This window comes from Ursus arctos, unplaced genomic scaffold, assembly GCF_023065955.2.
Source record: "Ursus arctos isolate Adak ecotype North America unplaced genomic scaffold, UrsArc2.0 scaffold_2, whole genome shotgun sequence".
NCBI classification, from domain to species: domain Eukaryota; kingdom Metazoa; phylum Chordata; class Mammalia; order Carnivora; family Ursidae; genus Ursus; species Ursus arctos.
The window spans coordinates 66343657-66362520 of NW_026622874.1; the positions used below are offsets into that span (position 1 = coordinate 66343657).

The window sequence follows — 18864 nt, forward strand, 5'->3', positions numbered from 1 at the left end:
GCCCGCGCCCCGCCCACGCCACGGACGGGCAGCCGTACGGGCCAACGGTGAGCGTGCAGGGCCGACGCACTGGCCGGCCCCGCCCCGGCTGCGCGCGCAGCCCCCTTCCGCCCCACTCTTCCCGTTGGCCAATGGCGAGCGGCGCCGGGCACGCCGGCCAGAGATTGGCGGCGCCGGGACGCTGGGGGCGGGCACGGCGCGCGGCGGCGGCGCGGGAGGTTCGGAGCGGGCGGCTGGTCCGGTGGCAGCGGGCGCCATGGGGGACCCCGAGCTTGAGCTGGGCGCTGCCCAGGACGACTTCCAGAGCCAGTTCGCGGACGAGCTGGAGGTGCTGGCCGAGCTGGAAGGTGGGCGCGGGCCCCGCTGCAGCCCCGTCCCCTGTAGTCCGGGAGGGCTGCCTGGAGGAGGGGAGGAGAACGGGGGCCGCGAGGCTGGAACGAGAAGGGCCCTCCGGGCGCGGTCGTTGGCAGGCCTCTTGCCAGTATGAGGGGACGCGCCGACCTGGCGCAGCAGCTGTCAACTTTCTGTCCTGGCAGGCACGGCGGCTCTGTCACCCTCCAGGGACCCCTGGCCCACGGCGGGCCTGTCCCGGCTGACGTTCGAGGAGGCCGTTGCTGGAGGGGACGCTGCCACTCACTGCTCTCCAGGTGGACCTCCAGGGAACCACAAAGGCAGTGCGAAGAAAAGGCAGCTGGCCGACCACATCTCGAGAGACAGGGCCTTGCCCCCCAGTATGTCCACAGGGGCCCAGGGCACAGGGGCGGAGTGTGAGGCTGGGGAAGAGCCTCTGTTCCTTCCTTCTGCCTCCCCAGCCCCCAGGGTCAAGCGGCTTCGGCTGGAAGTCGTCAAGAAGCTGAACTTCAGGCCCGAGGAGGTGGAAGAGCCGCTCCTTCCTGACTCCCCTGCCGGGGACATCACCCCCCCACCGAGTCCTGAGGTCCCCGCTGAGCTGTGGGGCAAGGGGTGTGTGGCTTGGGGCACAGGTGTCCCAGGGATTGTGGAAGGGCCCTGGATTTCCGGAGGCCTGGGGCGGAGGGTAGGTGGGAGGGATGTATAGTTGAGTGGATCTGGCTTCCTGTGATGGTAGCAGGAGGCGAGAGACCCCAAGACAGTCACTGTCCTTTCCCAGGCCCTTGGATGCTGGTGCTTATGTGGGTCTCCTGCAGGCCTCGCTGGCAGCCCGAAATCCTGTCCTGAGGCGGCCCCCTGTCCTGGAGGACTATGTCAGTGTGACCTCCACGGGTGGCAGCCGGGCTTTTCTGGTCCTTCGAGCTGACCCAGTGGGCACAGGGGTGCAGGTGGGTGCTGTGTGGCCGCAAGGGGAGGTGGGGGGCTCAGTGCTGTCCAGGAGAGTCCTAGACCTCATATCCCCACTGGGACCTTGGGGACCCCTCAGGAAGTTCACCGGGCTTGACTCCCTCTCCCCTTCCCCCTCATATCTCTTTTTTGTCTCTTTTTTTTTCTTCCTTAGAGTTCTTCCCATCCCAGTGTCTTTTTTCCTTGGAATTCTTGGTTAGAGAGGGGGCTTGTCCTGTTGTTGATCTGTTCAATCTGAAAAATGCTCCCTGGGTCCCTGAGCACTGTTGGGAAGGGGTCTGTTGCTGGTTACATTCTGGAAGGTGATGAATGCTGCCCTCACTTCCCTACAGACCCCTTTCCCTGATATCTGGTGGCGAGGCCATGGGCAGCTGGATCTGTTGGGGGTGTCCTTCGTGTCCCTGAAGGAGCAGGTCGACAGTGAGGTGGGGCTTGTTGGGAAGAGAAGGGTGGCTCTGGGGGTCTGCATGTTGGAGCCATCTGGATCCCAACCTCTGGTGTTTGCATAGCGGAGGCAGCAGCTGCTCGAGGAGGCCCATCGGCTCTCAGACACACTTCGCAGGTGACACGGTGGGCCCTTGCACCCCTGACCTTCAGCCTGTAGTCGGGGGGGGTGTGCGGTCCCTCCAAACGCACGGTATTCTCCAGCCTCAGGTCGGAGGAGGTCCAGCCTTTGGCGGCTCCTGAGGAAGAGCTGGCCAGCAACCAAGATGACTCCCAGCACTGCCTCTGGGTGGATGAGTTCGCCCCTCGGTCCTACACGGAGCTGCTTAGTGACGACGTAAGACTTTATTCTTGTTCAAGCATTATGGGCTCTTTTGTTGCCAAAAACGAAAAGTGCAGAATTCAGCTAGCTGTTATGTTGCCAGCTCATGGAGCGTTAGAATGAAAAAGATGGTCTTTTTTTTTTTTTTTTTTAAAGATTTTATTTATTTATTTATTTGGGGGAGTGAGATAGCGTGAGCATGGGCAGGGGCAGAGAGAGAAGCAGACTCCCCAATGAGCAGGCAGCCTGATGTGGCCCGATCCCAGAACTCTGCGATCAACTTGAGCCGAAGGGAGACGTTTAACAGCCTGAGCCCCCCAGGTGCCCCGGAAGAGATAGTTTTGATTTGCCAATTTGAATTGTAGGTGGGGACACTGAGGCCAGCATGGGGCTGGCATGCTCTAAGTCACCTGTGACCTGGGCTGGGGATCCAGCCCCCCCCCCCCCCCCCCCCGCCAACCACCTGGAGTTTCTGTTTCTTTTTCATTCTTATTGAAGCTGATGCTGGGATACTCCTGGGGATGGTGGGGGTTCCTGCAGGGGTCAGTGTTGCAGGGATGGAGTGCCTGGTGTGAACCTCACTCTGTCACTCACTGGCAGGATAACCTCAGGCACTGGTCACTTGTCACTGGTCACTTAGCTCTGGCCTCCTTGTATGTTGTCTGGGGCTCACGAAAGCAGGTCGATAGGAAGGGCAGGCAAAGGGAGTCCTGGGTGCTGGTGGTTCCTCCAGGCCGCGCTTCCCTTCCTGCAGTTCACTAACCGCTGCCTCCTCAAGTGGCTGAAGCTGTGGGACCTGGTGGTGTTCGGCCGAGAGAGGCCCGCTAGGAAGCCAAGGCCCAGTGCGGAGCTGACCCGGGGCGGCAAGGAGGCCCCAGGCTCCAGCAAATGGAAAAGCCACGAGCAGGTGCTGGAGGACATGCTAGAGGCTGAGCTGGACGCGAGCCGGCGGCCCCGGCAGAAGGTGAGCCCCAGATGGCTGTGCCACGGCCATGTCTGAGCCCAGGGGATGTGCTGCCGGGCAGCCTCTCGGGGCCCCGTGGCACATTTAGTGCCCCCGCAGCTGGGGCGTTACAGTGTCAGCGTGTTGCTGGGGAATGTCAGTGCTGTGCATTGGACTCTGAGTCTGTTCTGATGACTCGGGTAAGGTGTGTCTCTCTGGAGGGTTCTGGTCCTTCCCAGGATGCTTACGGTGACGGTGGTTTCTGGGGGTCCGTCGTGCCAGGAATAGCTGTGCCTGTCAGATCTCGTTGCTTGTGTCACGTAGGACTTTGTCTGGTTCTGACATGTCATGCATGAAGCACAAGCATGTGGGGTCTGCTCTTGTTCGGTCACCACGGTGGGGTCCCTCATCCCTGCATCCCTCAGTAGCAGGTCTCATGGGACAGGGTTTTCAGCCTTGAGGTCAGGCGGGGTGGGGGTCCCCAGAGCAGTAACAGGTAGTAGCAGGTGTGTATCTGCGTTGTCTTGGCTGCAGGTGGCGCTGCTGTGTGGGCCCCCGGGGCTTGGCAAGACCACCCTGGCTCATGTGATTGCGCGTCATGCTGGGTACTGCGTGGTGGAGATGAATGCAAGGTGAGTGGCAGGGAGGCCAGCCTCTGTCCTGACTCAGCCCTGAGACCCCAGTGGGTTGGAGGTGGGGATGGTGGAGTGGAGTTCTTGCTTTCTCAGGCCATGCTGGGGTGGTAGCCTGGAGGTGTAGGCGTGGTGGCTCAGCCCTGGAGACTGCCTCTCAGGGACCTTGGTTGCTGTCTTGGCCGCGGCCACGCTGCCCTGACGGCTCTACCCCTGGCCTCATGGTTCCAGTGATGACCGCAGCCCTGAGGCCTTCCGCACGTGCATTGAGGCGGCCACGCAGATGGAGTCGGTGCTGGGTGCTGGCGGGAAGCCCAACTGCCTGGTCATCGATGAGATCGACGGGGCCCCTGTGGTGGGCCTCCTGGGTGCCCTAGTGGGTGGGCAGGTGGGTGGGCAACGGCTAGGGCTCACTGTGTCCTTTTTGCATTCCCTAGGCTGCCATCAATGTTCTTTTGAGCATCCTGGACCGCAAGGGCCCACAGCATGCAGAGTCAGGGGGTCCGATTGTTCCCACAAGTGGGGGACGGCGGCACCGGGCCGAGGGGGGGCTCTTGATGAGGCCAATCATCTGCATCTGCAATGACCAGTGAGTGGGGGGGAGCAGAGCTTTGCACAGGGAGGGTCGTGGTGGTGGGGCCTCCACAGGAGGGCAGAGGGCCCCTGGGAGGGTGTCCCCCCAACCCTACCTGGCTGCCTCTGCCTGCTGGGCTGAGGCACACATCCTGATGTCCCCGGCCGGGTGGCGTGGTGTGCACATGCCCGTCCCCCTGCAGGTTTGTGCCCTCCCTGAGGCAGCTGAGACAGCAAGCCTTCCTGCTCCACTTCCCGCCCATACTGTCTTCGAGGCTCACGCAGCGGCTGCAGGAGGTCTGTGAGGGCTGGGGCGGGGGACACGTGACTGGGGGCTGCGGAGTTGGGGGATGTGTCCCCTGTCCCTGCCCCTGCATGTCTCCCTCTCTCTTGCCATCCCCTCTCCCATCCAGGGCCCCATCCCCCGGCTGGCCCCAGGATGTGGGGGCGGCTGGACCCGTTTGCTCTTTGGCAGTAGATGGTTCGATGCAGGGACCAAGGCTGGTCCGCGGGGATCATTTGTGTTCTAGGGAAGAGGGGCTCTCAGAGAGGGTTTCTGGGGGAGCAGCCGCCCACCCTCCCGCCTCCCTGCAGATCTCCGTGCGACAGGGCATGCGGGCCGACCCGGGAGCGCTGGCAGCTCTCTGTGAGAAGACGGACAATGACATCCGTGCCTGCATCAACACCCTGCAGGTGCGCAGGTGCGTCGGGGGCTGCTGCTGGGGTGCGACGGGGCTCAGCCGCCTCTCATCAGCCCCTGCCCCCCTGTCCAGTTTCTTCATGGGCGGGGCCGGCGGCAGCTGAGTGTGTGGGCTGTGCAGACCACCCGAGTCGGTCTCAAGGACCAGCGCAAGGGGCTCTTCTCCGTGTGGCAGGAGGTGTTCCAGCTACCCCGAGCCCAGAGGTAAGCGGGCAGGCCAGTCCCGCCTCCAGCGACAGGCGCAGTGCCGCACGGGCCCCGGGGTGCTCTTCGGGACCTCCAGTGCAGACGTCGGGGCCGCTTCGGGGAGCAGGGCACCACGAGGGGGTTGAAGAGGCAGGTCCCCATTGCAGCCTTGGCACCCCTCTGCAGGCAACGCTGGGGCCAGGAGCCGGCCCCGCCCCCACACATGCTCCTGCTCAGTGATGGGCACCTGGGTCTGGGGCCCCGCACTGCTGAGGCGGCTTTGACCATGGCTTCCCAGCGGTTCTACCACATCCTGCACGTGGCTGCCTCTGCAGGCGAGCACGAGAAGGTGGTCCAGGTAACCTCGCACCATCATGAATGTTTCTGGGGTGCCGGTACGCTAGCCTCTGGCTGCGTCCTGTGCCCAGAGAGCGGGAGACGCTTCAGACGGTGTCAGGCTCAAGGAGAAACGGGGTGGGAGCACGGGGTTGCGGACACAGGGCATCAGGGAGCTCTCTCAGAGATGATGGCCAGCAGGTACAGGGGCCCGGGAGGAGGGACTAGCTGGTGCTGGGGGCGGCGGGGTGGTGGCCAGCGTGGGCTGGCAGGGAGGGGAGGTGGGCTGGGTGTGTGGTGGGGGAGTCCTCTGACTCAGGGGGTCACTCTGGTTGCTGGTCGGGACGCACGTGAGTGGGGCTGGAGCGGCTGGACAGCCTGAGTCAGTGCGTGGGAGGGTCCCCATCCTGGACGTGAGCTGCGGGAACAGGGACATGCGTGGAGCAGGCAGGGCAAAGTTTTGGCTTGAGCAGGTGGCAGAGATGCCCCCCCCACCCCCCCAACCCCCCGGGAAGCCTGGCCTAAGCTGGCTCCCTGACTAAGCAGCTTTGGATTAGTGGCTGTGGGTCTGAGTAAATCTGGAAGCTATGGGGAGGGTTGTGCTACGCCCCAAGGGGGTGGGAGTGTCACGTGGAACAAGAGCAGGGGATCCGTGTCTTCCGTGCTGGTCCAGAGCTTCCTTTGGGGGGGTGTGGGCACGGGGCCTGTGGGCTCCTTGAGGCAGTCATGGGCGGGGCTTCTTTCCTGTACCTCTCAGGGTTTTGGTCCACACAGTGGGGCGGCAGGCTGGGCCTTCCTGGCTTCTTTGGGGCCCCAGGGCCACTGGCTGGTTTTAGCAGCTGTCCCAGAGAGAGGAGGTGGCGGGGTGCAGGGGTGCTTGTGTGGGGGCTGGCGGCTGAGGCTGGGGGTTCAGCGGCCCACCCGCCTGCTTACCCCCAGGGCCTGTTCGACAACTTCCTGCGCTTGCGGCTGCGGGATTCCAGCCTGGGGACTGTGTGCACGGCCCTTGACTGGCTGGCCTTTGACGACCTGCTGAGCCGCGCTGCCCACCATGGCCAGAGTTTCCAGTTGCTGCGCTACCTGCCCTTCCTGCCGGCAGCCTTCCACCTGCTCTTTGCGTCCAGCCACGTGCCGAGGATTGCTTTCCCCAGCAGCCAGCAGGAGGTGTGTCCCCTGCACCCTGCCCGGGCCTGCGGTCTGGCCCAGGGATCCTAGGTTACCTAGGCCCGCTTCCTCCTCCACCCCAGGCCCAGAACCGGACAAGCCGGACACAGAACCTCATCCAGACGCTGGTGGCGGGCGTCGCACCCACCACCCGCAGTCGAACTGCCCCTCAGGCTCTCGTCCTGGACGGCCTCTGCCTGATTCTGGACATCCTTGCGCCCAAGCTGCGCCCTGTGAGTGCCTCCTCAGAGTGGGGGTGGGGCTGCTGGTGGGGGCAGGCCCTGGCCACGCTCAGCATCCCTGCCCACAGGTGAGCACGCAGCTGTACAGCGCTCGTGAGAAGCAGCAGCTGGCTGGCCTCGTGGGCACCATGCTGGCCTACAGCCTCACCTACCGTCAGGAGCGCCTGCCCGACGGGCAGTACGTCTATAGGCTAGAGCCGTGAGTCTGGGCAGCACCTGGGGCAGGGTGCCAGGGACAGGAGGCTGGGCTCCAGGTGCTCTGGCACTCAGGCCAGGAATCTTGGTGAGGTGTGAGTCTCTCTTTTTCCGTCTTTGGGGCAGTGGTAGGGGGTCCGTTCTAGCTCAGTGCTTGCCCAGATTTGATTGTGAGGTGGGGTGTCTCAACTCAGGTACGGCCCTGGGACCTGAGGCTTACTGCAGAAGCTCTGCCTGCCTCAGTGTCCCCCAGGCGCTGCCCCCAGAGGGCCCTCGAGCTCCCCAGGGCTGCTGCCCCATCCTGAGATGTTCCCCGGGGCCCCGCTGCCCAACAAGGGGACCAGTGCCCATCCCTGTCTGTGCCATTTGCAAGGAGGCAGTAATGGTGGCAGTTCCCGGTGCTCAGCCCTAGCCTGGAGTCTGGGCGCTGCCCTGTCGTCTCGTTTCTTCATTCTGCAGCCCTGGGATGGCTCCCTTCTCATGCCCACAAGCAGTTGGGGAAACTGGCTTGGGGTGGGTCATCCCCTGCTGCTGTGGGGCCCAGGCATTGTATTGCCAGGACTGAGACACACACCGCACCTCCCGCTTTTTGGTGTCCGTCTGCCCGAGAGAGACTTCTTTGGTCGTGTGGTCATCAAGAGAGGCAGGTAGCGCCTGGTGGTGCCTGCGGATGGCGCTCACCTTTGACCCTTCCTGAGAGCAGGAATGTGGAGGAGGTCTGTCGCTTTCCTGAGCTGCCCGCCCGAAAACCCCTCACCTACCAGGCCAAGCAGCTGATTGCCCGCGAGATCGAGATGGAGAAGATGCGGCGGGCAGAGGCCTTGGCGCGGGTTGGGGACAGCCCCCAGGTAAGCCTTCCCTGGGCTCTGGGCCAGAGCCAGGCCTTGGAGGGCAGGCTCGCTGGAAGGGATCTTGTCCCTGGAGTGGCCCTGCCCAGTCAGCCCTCACCACACCATCTGTCCGCAGGTGGACGGGGTTCCCCCAGGGGCCAAGGCTCCACTGGGGGGTGCCGGGGAGAAAGGCGCACAGCCACCCACCTCACGCAGCCATGAGGAGCAGCGGCTAGAGCGGCGGCTGGAGCGCATCCTGAAGAGAGCGGCCCTGGAGGAAAAGGTGTGAGGGGTGGGGCTGGCTCTCAGCCCCGGGGGGCCTGTCACCTGCCTGTGCTCAGCCTTGGGGGTTCCAGCTTCCCATCTGGGCAAGAGGGGGCTCTGCCGCTTGTGGCGGGAGGAGGCTGCCATGTGGGTGATGAGGGACCGAAGGGATACGTGCTGAGGGGCTCTGCTCCAGCGTGAAGCGGGCCTGAGAAGGGGAGGTGGGCATCTGCTCCTCCCTGGGAGGGGGCCTCGGGCCCTACCCCCAGGGCAGGGAGTGCCCGCCATGGGTCTGTCCTGAGAGCCTGACCAGCCTGCCCCCTTCAGCCTGAGAGGGACTTCTTTGGTCGTGTGGTCATCAAGAGAGCGGCAGCCCTGAATGCAGGTGTGTGGGGCACGGGAGGGCGGGAGGGGCTGGGGCGAGGCAGAGGAGCAACTGTGCGGCCTCCACAGGAGATGCGGCCCCTGAGACCGAGACAGCTGTGTGGCGCATAGGCACGGCGGTGGGCAGGAGTGATGTCTGGTTTCGCTTCAAGGAGGGTGTCTCCAATGCCGTGCGGCGCAGCGTCTGCATCAAGGACCTGCTGTAGCCGGGGCTGCACCCGACACCGTGAGCCCACGCTGGGTACCTCAACCCACGCTGGATGCCCTGGGTCCACATGAGACGCCCCAGGGCCCACGCTTGATGCTGTCGTGTTGCCTTTTCTCCATCAGAAAATGTACAAAAGCACGGATGCTCTCACAAAGTCTTTATAAAAGTCACCCCTTTATAGAGCTGTCCTCCCTACAGAAGCGAGAGCCTGGCTGGGCGCAGGGCGGGGGGACCTCACAGGATGGCACACTTGCCCTTCTCCACCCATGGGTTGTTCTTCATCAGGTCGGGGTTCAGGAACGGATCCTTGGGGATCCCATCCTCGATCCACTTGAGGAGCCTGTGGTCGGGCAGGGTGGGGAGGGTTGAGCAGGGGGGTGCCTGGCTTTGTGGAAGGGCTGCCCGACGGCAAGGTGCAGGGCTGTGTTTCTGGCTCATGCAAACGAATGTAGGGCAGGGAAATGAAATGCACATCCGAGCTGGCCCTGGGTGGGGTGGGGCCGAGGCTCCGTGGGGTCCTGGGCACTTACTCAGGGATGGTCTTGGACGACATCTCCCTCTTGAAGGCTAGCTGGTACTTGAGGCTCTCCACCTCTTTCTTCATCTGGGGCACATCCCACTCCTCCATGGCGTCGGGAGCTTCGGAAGTGGCCAGCCTGGGGCTAGAGGACACAGGAGGAAGCAACAGCCAGGGGGCTGCCAGCCTGCAGTCACCCCCCCAGATGCTTCCTCCCCAGCAGACTGACACCCAGTCTACTGCTTGGGAGGTCCCCAGGGCTGTACCACCCCTTTCCTGGGGGGTCCGCAGAGGCACCCACATAGTCCACAGGGTGCAGGGCCTGGAGCTGAGGCCGCACTAATGAGGCCCCGTGTGCCTGCCCCTCTCTCTTGGGGCTAATTAACTGCAGAGAAAACTTTTTACTCTGAGCTCTGCATCCTCACCTCCCACTCCCATCAGAGCCTTACCACGGCGTGGTCTCTTGGTTGGAGAGAGAAGGGGCAGTGTTTTAGCGATAGCAGGACTAGGCACATAGCACAGATGGGTTCCTGAAAACCCACCCTCCAACTGGGAGGCCCACTTCCCACTCCTGGTTGCAGAGGGGCAATCTAGACCCTCACGTGAGGGGCGGGGCTGTGCCTGGCCTTCATGCGCCTTCCCTCTGCTTTGCATGGGAAAGCCTACCCAGAGGAAATTAATCTTGGGGCCTGGAGGATTTGGCTGCAATTTGCATCTGTAGCCAAGGGGCTGGGGGGAGTAGGTGCTGAGAGTCTTGGGGTCACAGGCTGCACAGCTGGTCTGGGACTTGGAGTGGCTACAGCCTTCTGCTGCCCAGTGTTGCCCCCCACACTGTTCACAAGCCGCTGGGCCCATTTGCTGCTTGTGCACCAGCCTGACAAAGTGGGTTGCTTCCTGCCTCCCCCACCAAAGCCCACTCCAGGGGCCCAGGGAGTCCCTCACTGGCCCCCAGGCCCTGCTCCCCTCAGGGGAGGCTGAGAACCAGGGGACTGGCTTTCTGGACCTTGGGAGGGTGGGCAGGGGGTGACAGGAGTGTGACCCTGCCTGCACCAGCCTGTGGAGGGACTCCAGGCTAGAAGATCTCCATCTTGGGCGGGGGTCAGCCCTGGTCGGCTGGGGACAGAGCAGCCACACTAGGAGTCGTGGGAGGGTCAGTCACGAGCCACGGGTAAGAGCCGTAGGGGAGCAGAGCCGGCCTTTTTTTGGGGGGGGCAGCCAATGGGCATGCGGTTGCTCCCCTCCCAGAGACCCCAAGTTCAGCATCCCCACCCCTGCCCGGGACAGCCACGTGGTTGGGGGCTCTCCGCGGCGGGGGCGGGGGCGGCGGCCCTGCCCGCAGCCCCCACCGCCTGCCCCGCCTGCCCCGCCTGCCCTACCTGCGCGCAGCGCCGCCGGAGCCGGCCGCCCGTCCCGCGCGCCCCGCGACGCCCCCGGCCACGGCGCTCGGCGGGCACTGCGGGCGGCGCGCACGGCGCAGGACGCGGCTTCCCTCCCCTTCGGCCGCCCCGCCCCCGCCCCGCCCGCCCGGAGACCGAGGGGGTCCTCCCCGCCGGTGGGGTCGGGCCTGTTGGGACGCGCAGGACAGCCGCCCTCGGCTACGAGACCAACAGGCAGTGGCATTTGGGGTTAGGATGGTCTGGGTCATCCCAGTGGAACCTGCCAAGTCCCAGAAACCCCGGCCTCGGCTTCCTGCTCTGCACGCGGGGCCAGTTCGTCAGACCTACCTTGGACGGTGCCGGCGAGGGCCGAGTGACAAGGACCAAGTGATGGTGAGTGACAGCGGGGGCCAAGTGAATGAGTGAGCGGGCACACAGGCGGGCAGAGCGCAGGCAGGTGCCCCGCCCACTCCTGCCACCTGGGGCCAGGCCCTGGCACCGCCCCCTCCCCCCTGCCCTCCTCCTGCGGGTTGGGCCTACCCCAGGGACTCAGCCTCGCCCTGCGCGCCCGTCGGCCCCTGCGGGTGGGAGAGGCCGGGATGGCGTGTGGAGTCAGCACTGGCCATGGACAGTGGTGTCCTGCGGTGGTGCTGGCACCACAGACTTTCAGCCGCCTGTGTCCTGACAGGCTGCAGTCCTAGGCCAGGCGAGGGTAACAGGGATGGGGCCAGGACACTAGCCCCCTGGGCCTCAGCAGTGCCCACTGACGGGCCTTGTGGGTGGCCCTGCATTGGAGCTGACCCACCCACAGGTGTGAGCCTGTGCCGCCTGTTCCCAGGCCAGTGGCGGGTGGACTGGGTAGCTGCCCTGAAGGCTGGGTGTGCGTCCACGCTTCAGTTGACCCTGGGCTGGGAATAGCCAGATGTGTTCTGTGCAGGCCCAGGGAGCGTGCTGGGAATGTGCTGCCTTGGGGGGGTGTGCCTGGCTCAGGGGTGCCCAAGCCCAGGCTGAGCAGCTCTGGGGGCTCTGGGGAGGAAGAGGGCGTTCCTCCCTCACCGCAGGCCCGGCCCCTCTCTGCCTGCTCCTCCGCCGGCCCATGGTGGGACCCAGACGCTCACTCTGCGCTCCTCCCCTCAGGGATGGGACCACATCCTGTTCTCCTCAGACCCGATGCCCCCGGTGTGTCTGGCAGCCTGAGCTGCCCAGCTCTCAGGGGAGCTGTGCCCCTGGGGCCACTGGGTGACGCAGGCCCCAGGCTGCATCCCAGGCGGGGAGCCCCCCGGGCAGCAACGGTAGCCTCACAAGGCAGCACGGCCCAGCTTCTCTGGACTAGGCCTTTGGCAGGAGCTCCGGCAGCCTCCTCTGGGCTGGGGGCCTGTGAATGGTCATTGTGTCCTCATCGAGGAGGCAGGACAGGGTGCCCCCTGCCCCTTTGGGCTCCTGAGCCCTCCGTGATGCAATTCTGTGAAACGGGGTCAGCTGTGCCTTCCTGGCTCTTCTCACGCATCAACACCATGACGTGTCAGGAGGCACTTCTGGAACTGGGGCACATCAGGAAAATGAGAGATTATTTTTATTATGGATTTGTGGGGGGTGCAGGGCTTAGAGCCCAGGGCAGTGCCGTCCCCTCAGGGCAGATGGCCGGCAGTGCTGGTCTCACTCCACCCCTGAACCCTCCCGTGGCCCTGGGTGCTGCAGTCCAGGGCAGGGCGTCACGTTGGCCCTCAGGACTGGGTCAAGGTTTGGGCTGAGACCTGGGCCACCCTGACCCTGCCACCCAGTCATGCCTTCTCTTCAGACTGCAGAACTAGGCACCCAGGCCGGCATCTGGAGAGTCCGCTGGGAGAAGGCCTGGTGTGACCTGAGTCAGGTGTGATGAGGGTCTGCTCCCGGGCCTTGCTTTGCGGGTGCTGCTTGAACACCCCACTGTGGTCACCGCCGAGAACAGTGCGGGAATAACACCGCAGGGGCACCTGAGCGCAGCTGAGCGGCAGTGCGCGTCGGCAGGACGGTGGGAGCCGGTCCTGCAGGTGGGAGCTGTGTGGGGCATGGGGTCCTGCTCCTCTCCCACTGCTGTGCTCTTTCCGGTCTCTGGGCGCCGGCCATACCTGCTGCTGTGTGGGCTCTCCAGGCTTAGACGTGGCCCCCGTGCTGACCGCAGCCCCAAATAATGGAGGCCACCACTCTGTGTGGTGGGTCTGCTGGTGCACGCCTGCTCTCGAAGGCCTGTGAGGACCCATGATTCTCACCTTCCCGGGATGCTGGACGGGGCGGTGGCGGGGTGGGAGCAGTGACAGCTTGTCCTCCAGCTGACTGCCACCTCGCAGACACCTAGAGCAGGTCCAGAGAGACCAGACGTCATGCTGAAATTAGCTCCACTAACTGGGCTGCCGGTGAGACCCAACATGCTCACTGTGGCCTAGAAAGGGCCGCTCCAGGCCCCACTGCCGGGATCCTGACACATGGGTGGACAGGCACTGTGGGCTGGGCCTCTGGGGGACGTGGTGGGCACCGCGAGCCTCTGGGCAGGACCGCCACCAGCAGTGCTGATTTTAGTGCTCGGGAAGAGTTAAAAAATGGTGTGTGTGTGGGGGGATGCTCTGATCCCTTCTGGGTGGGGCCCCGAAGAGGGCTCAGGGAGGAGGGGGAGGAAAGGTCCCCACCAGACGGGGGCCCACAGTCTAGTGCCGTCCCCTACACCACTCTGAACTGTGGGCTCTCCAGAGGCCAGAGCTGGTGCTGGTATGTGTCACTGGGTTATGAACCTCTGGGCATGCTGGTGACCCAGGGCTGCCCCCGGCTGCTGTCAGTTCTGGCTCCATGTGGGGACATGGGCACACTCGGCTGCTCCTGAGACCAGACTCCTCAGAGAGCAAGACACAACCCGGGGCAGATAGCTGGCCTGTACACAGGCACAGTGAGGCCCGAGGCAAGATGGCAGCTCTATTTCAGACTGCTGCGGGGGTGGGGGGGTCAGCCCCACCCCAACCCTCCCAGGGCCAGGGACTGGTCCCGAGGTGGCGAGACCTGAGGATGAGCAGTCAGCACTGCAGGGCCTTGGGCTGGCGGGGGCAGGGCTGTCAGCATGCCATCCCAGGCTTACGACAGGACTGGTAACCAAGGGCCCGGCAGCCCAACGGGAACGTGCCCGCTTGTTTCCTGCCCCTGCAATGACTGGCACAGGCAAATACCAGGACCGCAAAACCAGCAAAGAAACCTTTTATTTACCTTGTTAAACAGAGCTTATAGAAAAATGAGGCTGTTTTTAGGTAATCTTTGAAAGCTTGAGAACAACTGTCAAAAATAACTGAAGCTCTCTTAGGCTGACGTGTGCAAAACATGTAAGGCACGACTCAGGGAGGCCCAGGCGGGAGGGTGGCTCCTGCCTGCAAGACCTCTCCAGTGTCAGGGAAGCAACTTTGGTTGACTTGGTTCTTTCTAGCAGTTCTGTGGCCAGTGAACAATGCCAGGTTCCCCTTGGCAGCTGGCCTGGGGGCTTGAGGTCTCTACCCCCAGGCGAGAGACCCCTCAAGCAGCTCCTGAACACCAACCAAAGGGACTTGTGGTTTCTAAAACAGACATGAATCTGCGAACTTACAGGTGGTCCCCGTCTTGTGAAGGTCGGGGGGGGCTGTGATACATGGCAGGGTGCAGATGAGGCCAGCTGTGTCACTGGCTCACGGAGACTCCTGTCTGCAGGCTAACTATCCCCCTTTCCACCATCCCCAGCAGGCCCCCTGGCTGGTAGAGCTGCCTCCTCCGGGCGGGTGCTTACTTTGGGACGAGAAAGATGTAGCAACCTTGCCCTGTCACCTGTGGGGTGAAGAGACAGCTCAGTGCTGCCCATGCCCCCAGGGCCAGCGGCCAGACACGGGGGACCAGTCCTTGTGAGGGGGTCCTGCTGTGCTGAGACCCCCCACATAAGGTTCACATCGTCTCATCTCTGCTGGGAGACAGAACCGTGGGCAGGTGCCACTTACTGCCTTAGGCTTTCTGCTACCAGACAGGACTGGAGGGTGCCAATGGCCTGTACGTGTGGCCCCCAAGTGCAGGGACAGGCACAGCAGCTCACACGCAGTCAGGCCTCAGTCTGCCACCTGTGCAGGCTCAGAACACTTCAGCACATGGCTGCTTCTGGCCTGGCTGCATCCACACGCCACACGGGGTCACTGGTCGATGGGGCTCATGCTGCTTGGGGGTCCCCGCACATCACTAGCAGTCTACCAGTCTGCACCCCCAAAGACACACGCACCACAAAGCGGGGTGGATGTACGGGTTGGGCCACCACGCTGTCTGGGTATCTGGCTCGTAGGAGCACAGGCTGCTCTGAGGGCTCAGCATCCCACAGTGACTGCCGAGCTGACCCCACCTGCACTCAGCAGGGGTGGTGGCACCACAGCTGTGTGGATGCAGGCACGCAGACAGGGCTGGGGGTGAGGGAAGACCCCTGAGCAGGTGGAGCAAGGCAGGCCCAGGGTGAGAGCACGGTCAGCTGTTTGTTCGCTGGTTCTGGGAGCAGTGCGTCCTCTGCCTCACCAGAGGAAGCAGGTGCAGGACCGCCACCCTTGCATCGGGAGCTGGGCCTGGGAGTGGCCCCACAGTGACAGTGAACTGATGGCCAAGTCAGCTGGAGAGCCTCTGGCACCCCAGATCACGCCTGCTGCTGAAGGCAGTTTATTCCAGAGGCCTTTTAGCAACAGCTTCAGGGCCCCCAAGTTCTCCCTACCAGAGCAAACAGAGGAGACGCCTCAGGGGACATCCCTCTGAGTCTTCCCCCAAAGGCCAGGAGGATGTCTAACAGCCAGGGCAGCATGTGGACAGTAGGCTGGACACAGGGGGAGGCAGGCCTCAAGGCCCAGCAGGCAGATGGTGTGCGTGAAGAGGAAGAGGGGGCAGAGTGAGACTGTGCAGAGGGGAGAGGCGCCCTACACAGACTGTCCACGCTGGAGAAGAGTCTGGGGGCAGGGAGGGCTGTCCTTGTATTCCTGTGCGATGTGCTGGCTGTGCGCACTGTATGTGTTGAGGCTGCCATGTGTCAGGGAGCCATTCGGAGATAAGCCAGCGAATGACGAAAGGGTTGGAATCCAGACAGATTGCTGCCCTGGGGCCATGTGTGGAGAGGGGGTGGTCACAGGTCGGAGCAGGTGGGCAGCAGCATCTAAGGTTGCTCAGGTGGGAGTCCAGGAGGGTGTATGTGGGAGCAGCTCACAGGCAAGTTCCCACCAATGCAGAGGGGCAGGGTGGGCGCAGAATCTCCAGGACAGGGAAGAGCCCACACAGGCACCTGGTGTTCTGGGACACATTCAGGATGCCGTTCAGCCCTCCATCTGCAGGGAGCCGTGGCACCCATGACGCTACCCGCTCTTCCTGAGGAGTTCCGCGTGCAGGCACCACGGCCGAGGCCCTACACAGCTGCCTGGGGAGGAGACCTCAGACCCAGGGGTGGAGGCGATGCTGGCCATTTACTGGTCTCATGACCAGAGACTCCCCTCAGCCACGGGGACATGGTGGAAGGCAGCGGAAGCACAGCACTCATTGTCACGGGCTGCCCACCACCAGCATCTGGGCCCTGTCTTGCTTGAGTCACTTGTAGTACTACTTTATGGACTTGATCAAGGCCCTTCCAGCCTCTTGGACCCACCCAGCTCTCCAGCCTGGCTGAGATGCCTGTCACCCACAACTTTGCATCCAGGGTGAAACCAGCCAGAGAACACAGACAGAGCCCCTGGGATAACGCCATCCTGGTGATCGGCTGCAAAACCCTAGTGGTCATAAAATAAACACGACCTTTAACACAAAAGGCAAAGGCTTGCACCACGTACTGGAGGCTCCACCAGGATGGGTTCCTGAAGCTCGTGTCCGCGTGTGTCTGGCCATCACTGATCCAAATCAGAGACTCGTCCCTGGACCCCCGGCGTCAGCCCTTCCCAACCTCAGATCCGCCAGGCACAAACCCGAGGGCACACGCGTGTGCTCAGCCACTTTCCCTAGGCCGGAGGCTGGTGCAAATGTAAAAACCATCCTCAGCTCGGAGGCCGTACACAAACCGGGCAGCCCTCACGCTAACTGCAGGTACTGAGAGCGGGGACGGGAGCCGGAGGAGAAACCGGAGGGGCAGTGCCCGGGCCATGCCCGCGCTGCAGGGGCTTCACTGAGACCCCCGCGGCCCTCACAGAGGGCCCCCTCCTCAGGCGCTGCCCTAGAAGGCCGGCCGGCCCCCATCCCCGCCGTGCGGACGCGCCCTCCAGGCAGTCGGGGGCCGTCGCAACCACGGTCCCGGCTTCCCTGCGGATTCCCGCCCCACCGAACCGAAAGCAGCCGCCGCCGACTCTCCAACCGCCCACTCACTTCCGTCTTGGGAGATCACTTCCGGGTAAGTGCCGGAAGGGGCGGGGCAGCCGGAGCGAGCGGTAGGGGTCTCGCTTGAGGACGCGCGTGACGTTGCCATCTTGGAGCTCGGCGTGGGCGTGGGCGTGGGCGGGGCCTTCGTGGACTGGAAGGCGTTCGAGGTGTCACATGTCCGACTTTCAGATTGTTGCCTGCAGCTCACTTCCCTACGTGGAGTTTCTTGGCCAGAGGCATTTTCCAGGCTTGTGTTAAGTTTTGGGAAGATGACCTTCGAGGGGGCCCGGACACTCCCACCAGCGGCGTGGGTGAGCGAGTCGGGCCGTGGGACCCCGTGTAAACCCGAGCATTGTTAGAGACAGACGACAGCGCCAGGCGAGGAACGCAGGTCCCCCCCCACCCGTGTCCCCACTCAAGTGTCCCCCCCCCCAAGCCCCCCTACTCGGGTCTCTCCCCCTCCGGTTTCTCCCCCCCAGGTCTCTACCCCTCAGCATCTCCCCACTCAAGTACCCCCCCCAGTCTCCCCCTCAGCATTTCCCTTCTCAGTTCCCCCCCAGGTCTCTCCCTCAGTGTCCCCCCACCCAGGTCCCCCCATGTCTCCCCCTCAGCATCATCCCACTCAGGTCCCCCCAGGTCTCTACCTCAGCATCCCCCCACACAAGTCCCCCCCATGTCTCACCACTCAGGTTCCCCCACCCAGGTTTTTCCCCCTTAGCATCTCTCCTCTCAGGTCCCACTCATGTCTCCCCCCTCAGCATCTCCCTTCTCAGGTCCCCCCCTAGGTCTTCTTCTCAGCATCTCCCCACTCAGGTCCCACCAGGTCTCTCCCTTAGCTTCTGTCTACTCAGGTCCCCCAGGTCTCTCCCTCAGCTTCTCCCCTCTCAGGTCCCCCCCCATCTCTCCCTCAGCATCTCTCCACTCAGTTCCCCCCATGTCTCCACCTCAGTGTCCTCCCACTCAGGTCCCCCCAGGTCTCTACCTCAGCATGTCCCCACACAGGTCCCCCCTATGTCTTCCTCTCAGCATCCTCCGACTCAGGTCCCCCCACAGGTCTCCCCTCAGTATCTCCCCACTCAAGTCCCCCAGGTCTCTCCCTCAGCTTCTCCCCTCTCAGGTCCCCCCATGTCTCCACCTCAGTGTCCTCCCACTCAGGTCCCCCCATAGGTCTCCCCTCAGCATCTCCCCACTCAGGTCCCCCTCCAGTTCTTTTCTTCACTCAGGTTCCCTCCCCCCAACAGTTGTCCTCAGCTTCTCTCCCCCAGGTTTTCCTCCAAGGTATCCTCCAAAGTACCCTCCTGTGGCCTCCCCCTAGGTCTCCCCAACACAGTTATCCCCCCAACCTTTCCCTCACGTCTGCCCGCTGAGGTCTCCCCACTCCATGTTGTCTATTTACAAAGCATTGGAAGTGGAGACTCTTCTTCCCTGCTAAAGGACTATTCTACATACCTGAACAGGTTACATACTTACTGTTGAAAAGGAATTTTTGTGGTCTTAGAGCTTAGGTGTGCATCCACTTAGGTGTGCAAAAGTTACAGGTGGGACAGGTGGGTGATAGTAGGCAAAGCTTGTCTTCCAGTGTGACTCGGTCCAGGGACTGCAGGCGATGTCCCCATTGGCCTGGTGGTGGCTCTGGACCATGATGAGGCGCGGCATTACGGCAGGTTTGCAGGTGAGTGGGGAGGTGTGGCTTGGAGACAGGATTGGGCCTGGTTGGGACACAGGAAAGAAGTTGTGATATTTGGCACCCCTGTGAAGCCTGGCGTCCCTGGTGGCCAGGGGCCATCCAGGGCCATCCAGTCTGGCCCCACCACTGTCTGTGCCACGTCTGTGCTACTGGGTCTGTAGGCGGAGGCCAAGAGTGCTGCTTGACACCCACACGCCCAGGG

At 63.3% G+C, this 18864-nt stretch overlaps 2 protein-coding genes across 4 annotated transcripts; one reads left to right on the forward strand and one right to left on the reverse strand.

Annotated features, from left to right (window-relative positions):
- The first annotated feature begins 195 nt into the window (after positions 1-195).
- CHTF18 (chromosome transmission fidelity factor 18) lies at positions 196-8918 on the forward strand. 2 transcript variants are annotated; one of them, XM_026485491.4, is made up of 22 exons: positions 196-347; positions 537-731; positions 813-963; positions 1130-1298; positions 1650-1742; positions 1827-1879; positions 1966-2098; positions 2838-3047; positions 3561-3658; positions 3890-4013; positions 4096-4247; positions 4435-4528; positions 4826-4924; positions 5005-5135; positions 5304-5475; positions 6393-6617; positions 6701-6850; positions 6928-7058; positions 7758-7902; positions 8021-8167; positions 8476-8533; positions 8602-8918. In XM_026485491.4, exons 1-22 carry the CDS (start codon positions 257-259, stop codon positions 8736-8738), a joined length of 2958 nt encoding a protein of 985 aa, XP_026341276.1. In that variant the 5' UTR covers positions 196-256; the 3' UTR covers positions 8739-8918. The 2 variants fall into 2 exon arrangements, with proteins under 2 accessions (XP_026341276.1, XP_026341275.1); XM_026485490.4 differs by having other exon boundaries at positions 537-963.
- GNG13 (G protein subunit gamma 13) lies at positions 8887-11088 on the reverse strand. 2 transcript variants are annotated; one of them, XM_026485531.3, is made up of 3 exons: positions 10982-11088; positions 9271-9402; positions 8887-9080 (listed from the first exon to the last, which is right to left on the reverse strand). In XM_026485531.3, the coding sequence occupies exons 2-3, from the start codon at positions 9366-9368 to the stop codon at positions 8975-8977; spliced, it is 204 nt and encodes a 67-aa protein (XP_026341316.2). In that variant the 5' UTR covers positions 9369-9402; positions 10982-11088; the 3' UTR covers positions 8887-8974. The 2 variants fall into 2 exon arrangements, with proteins under 2 accessions (XP_026341316.2, XP_057170893.1); XM_057314910.1 differs by lacking the exon at positions 10982-11088 and adding an exon at positions 10634-10700.
- Between the last annotated feature and the right edge of the window lie 7776 nt (positions 11089-18864).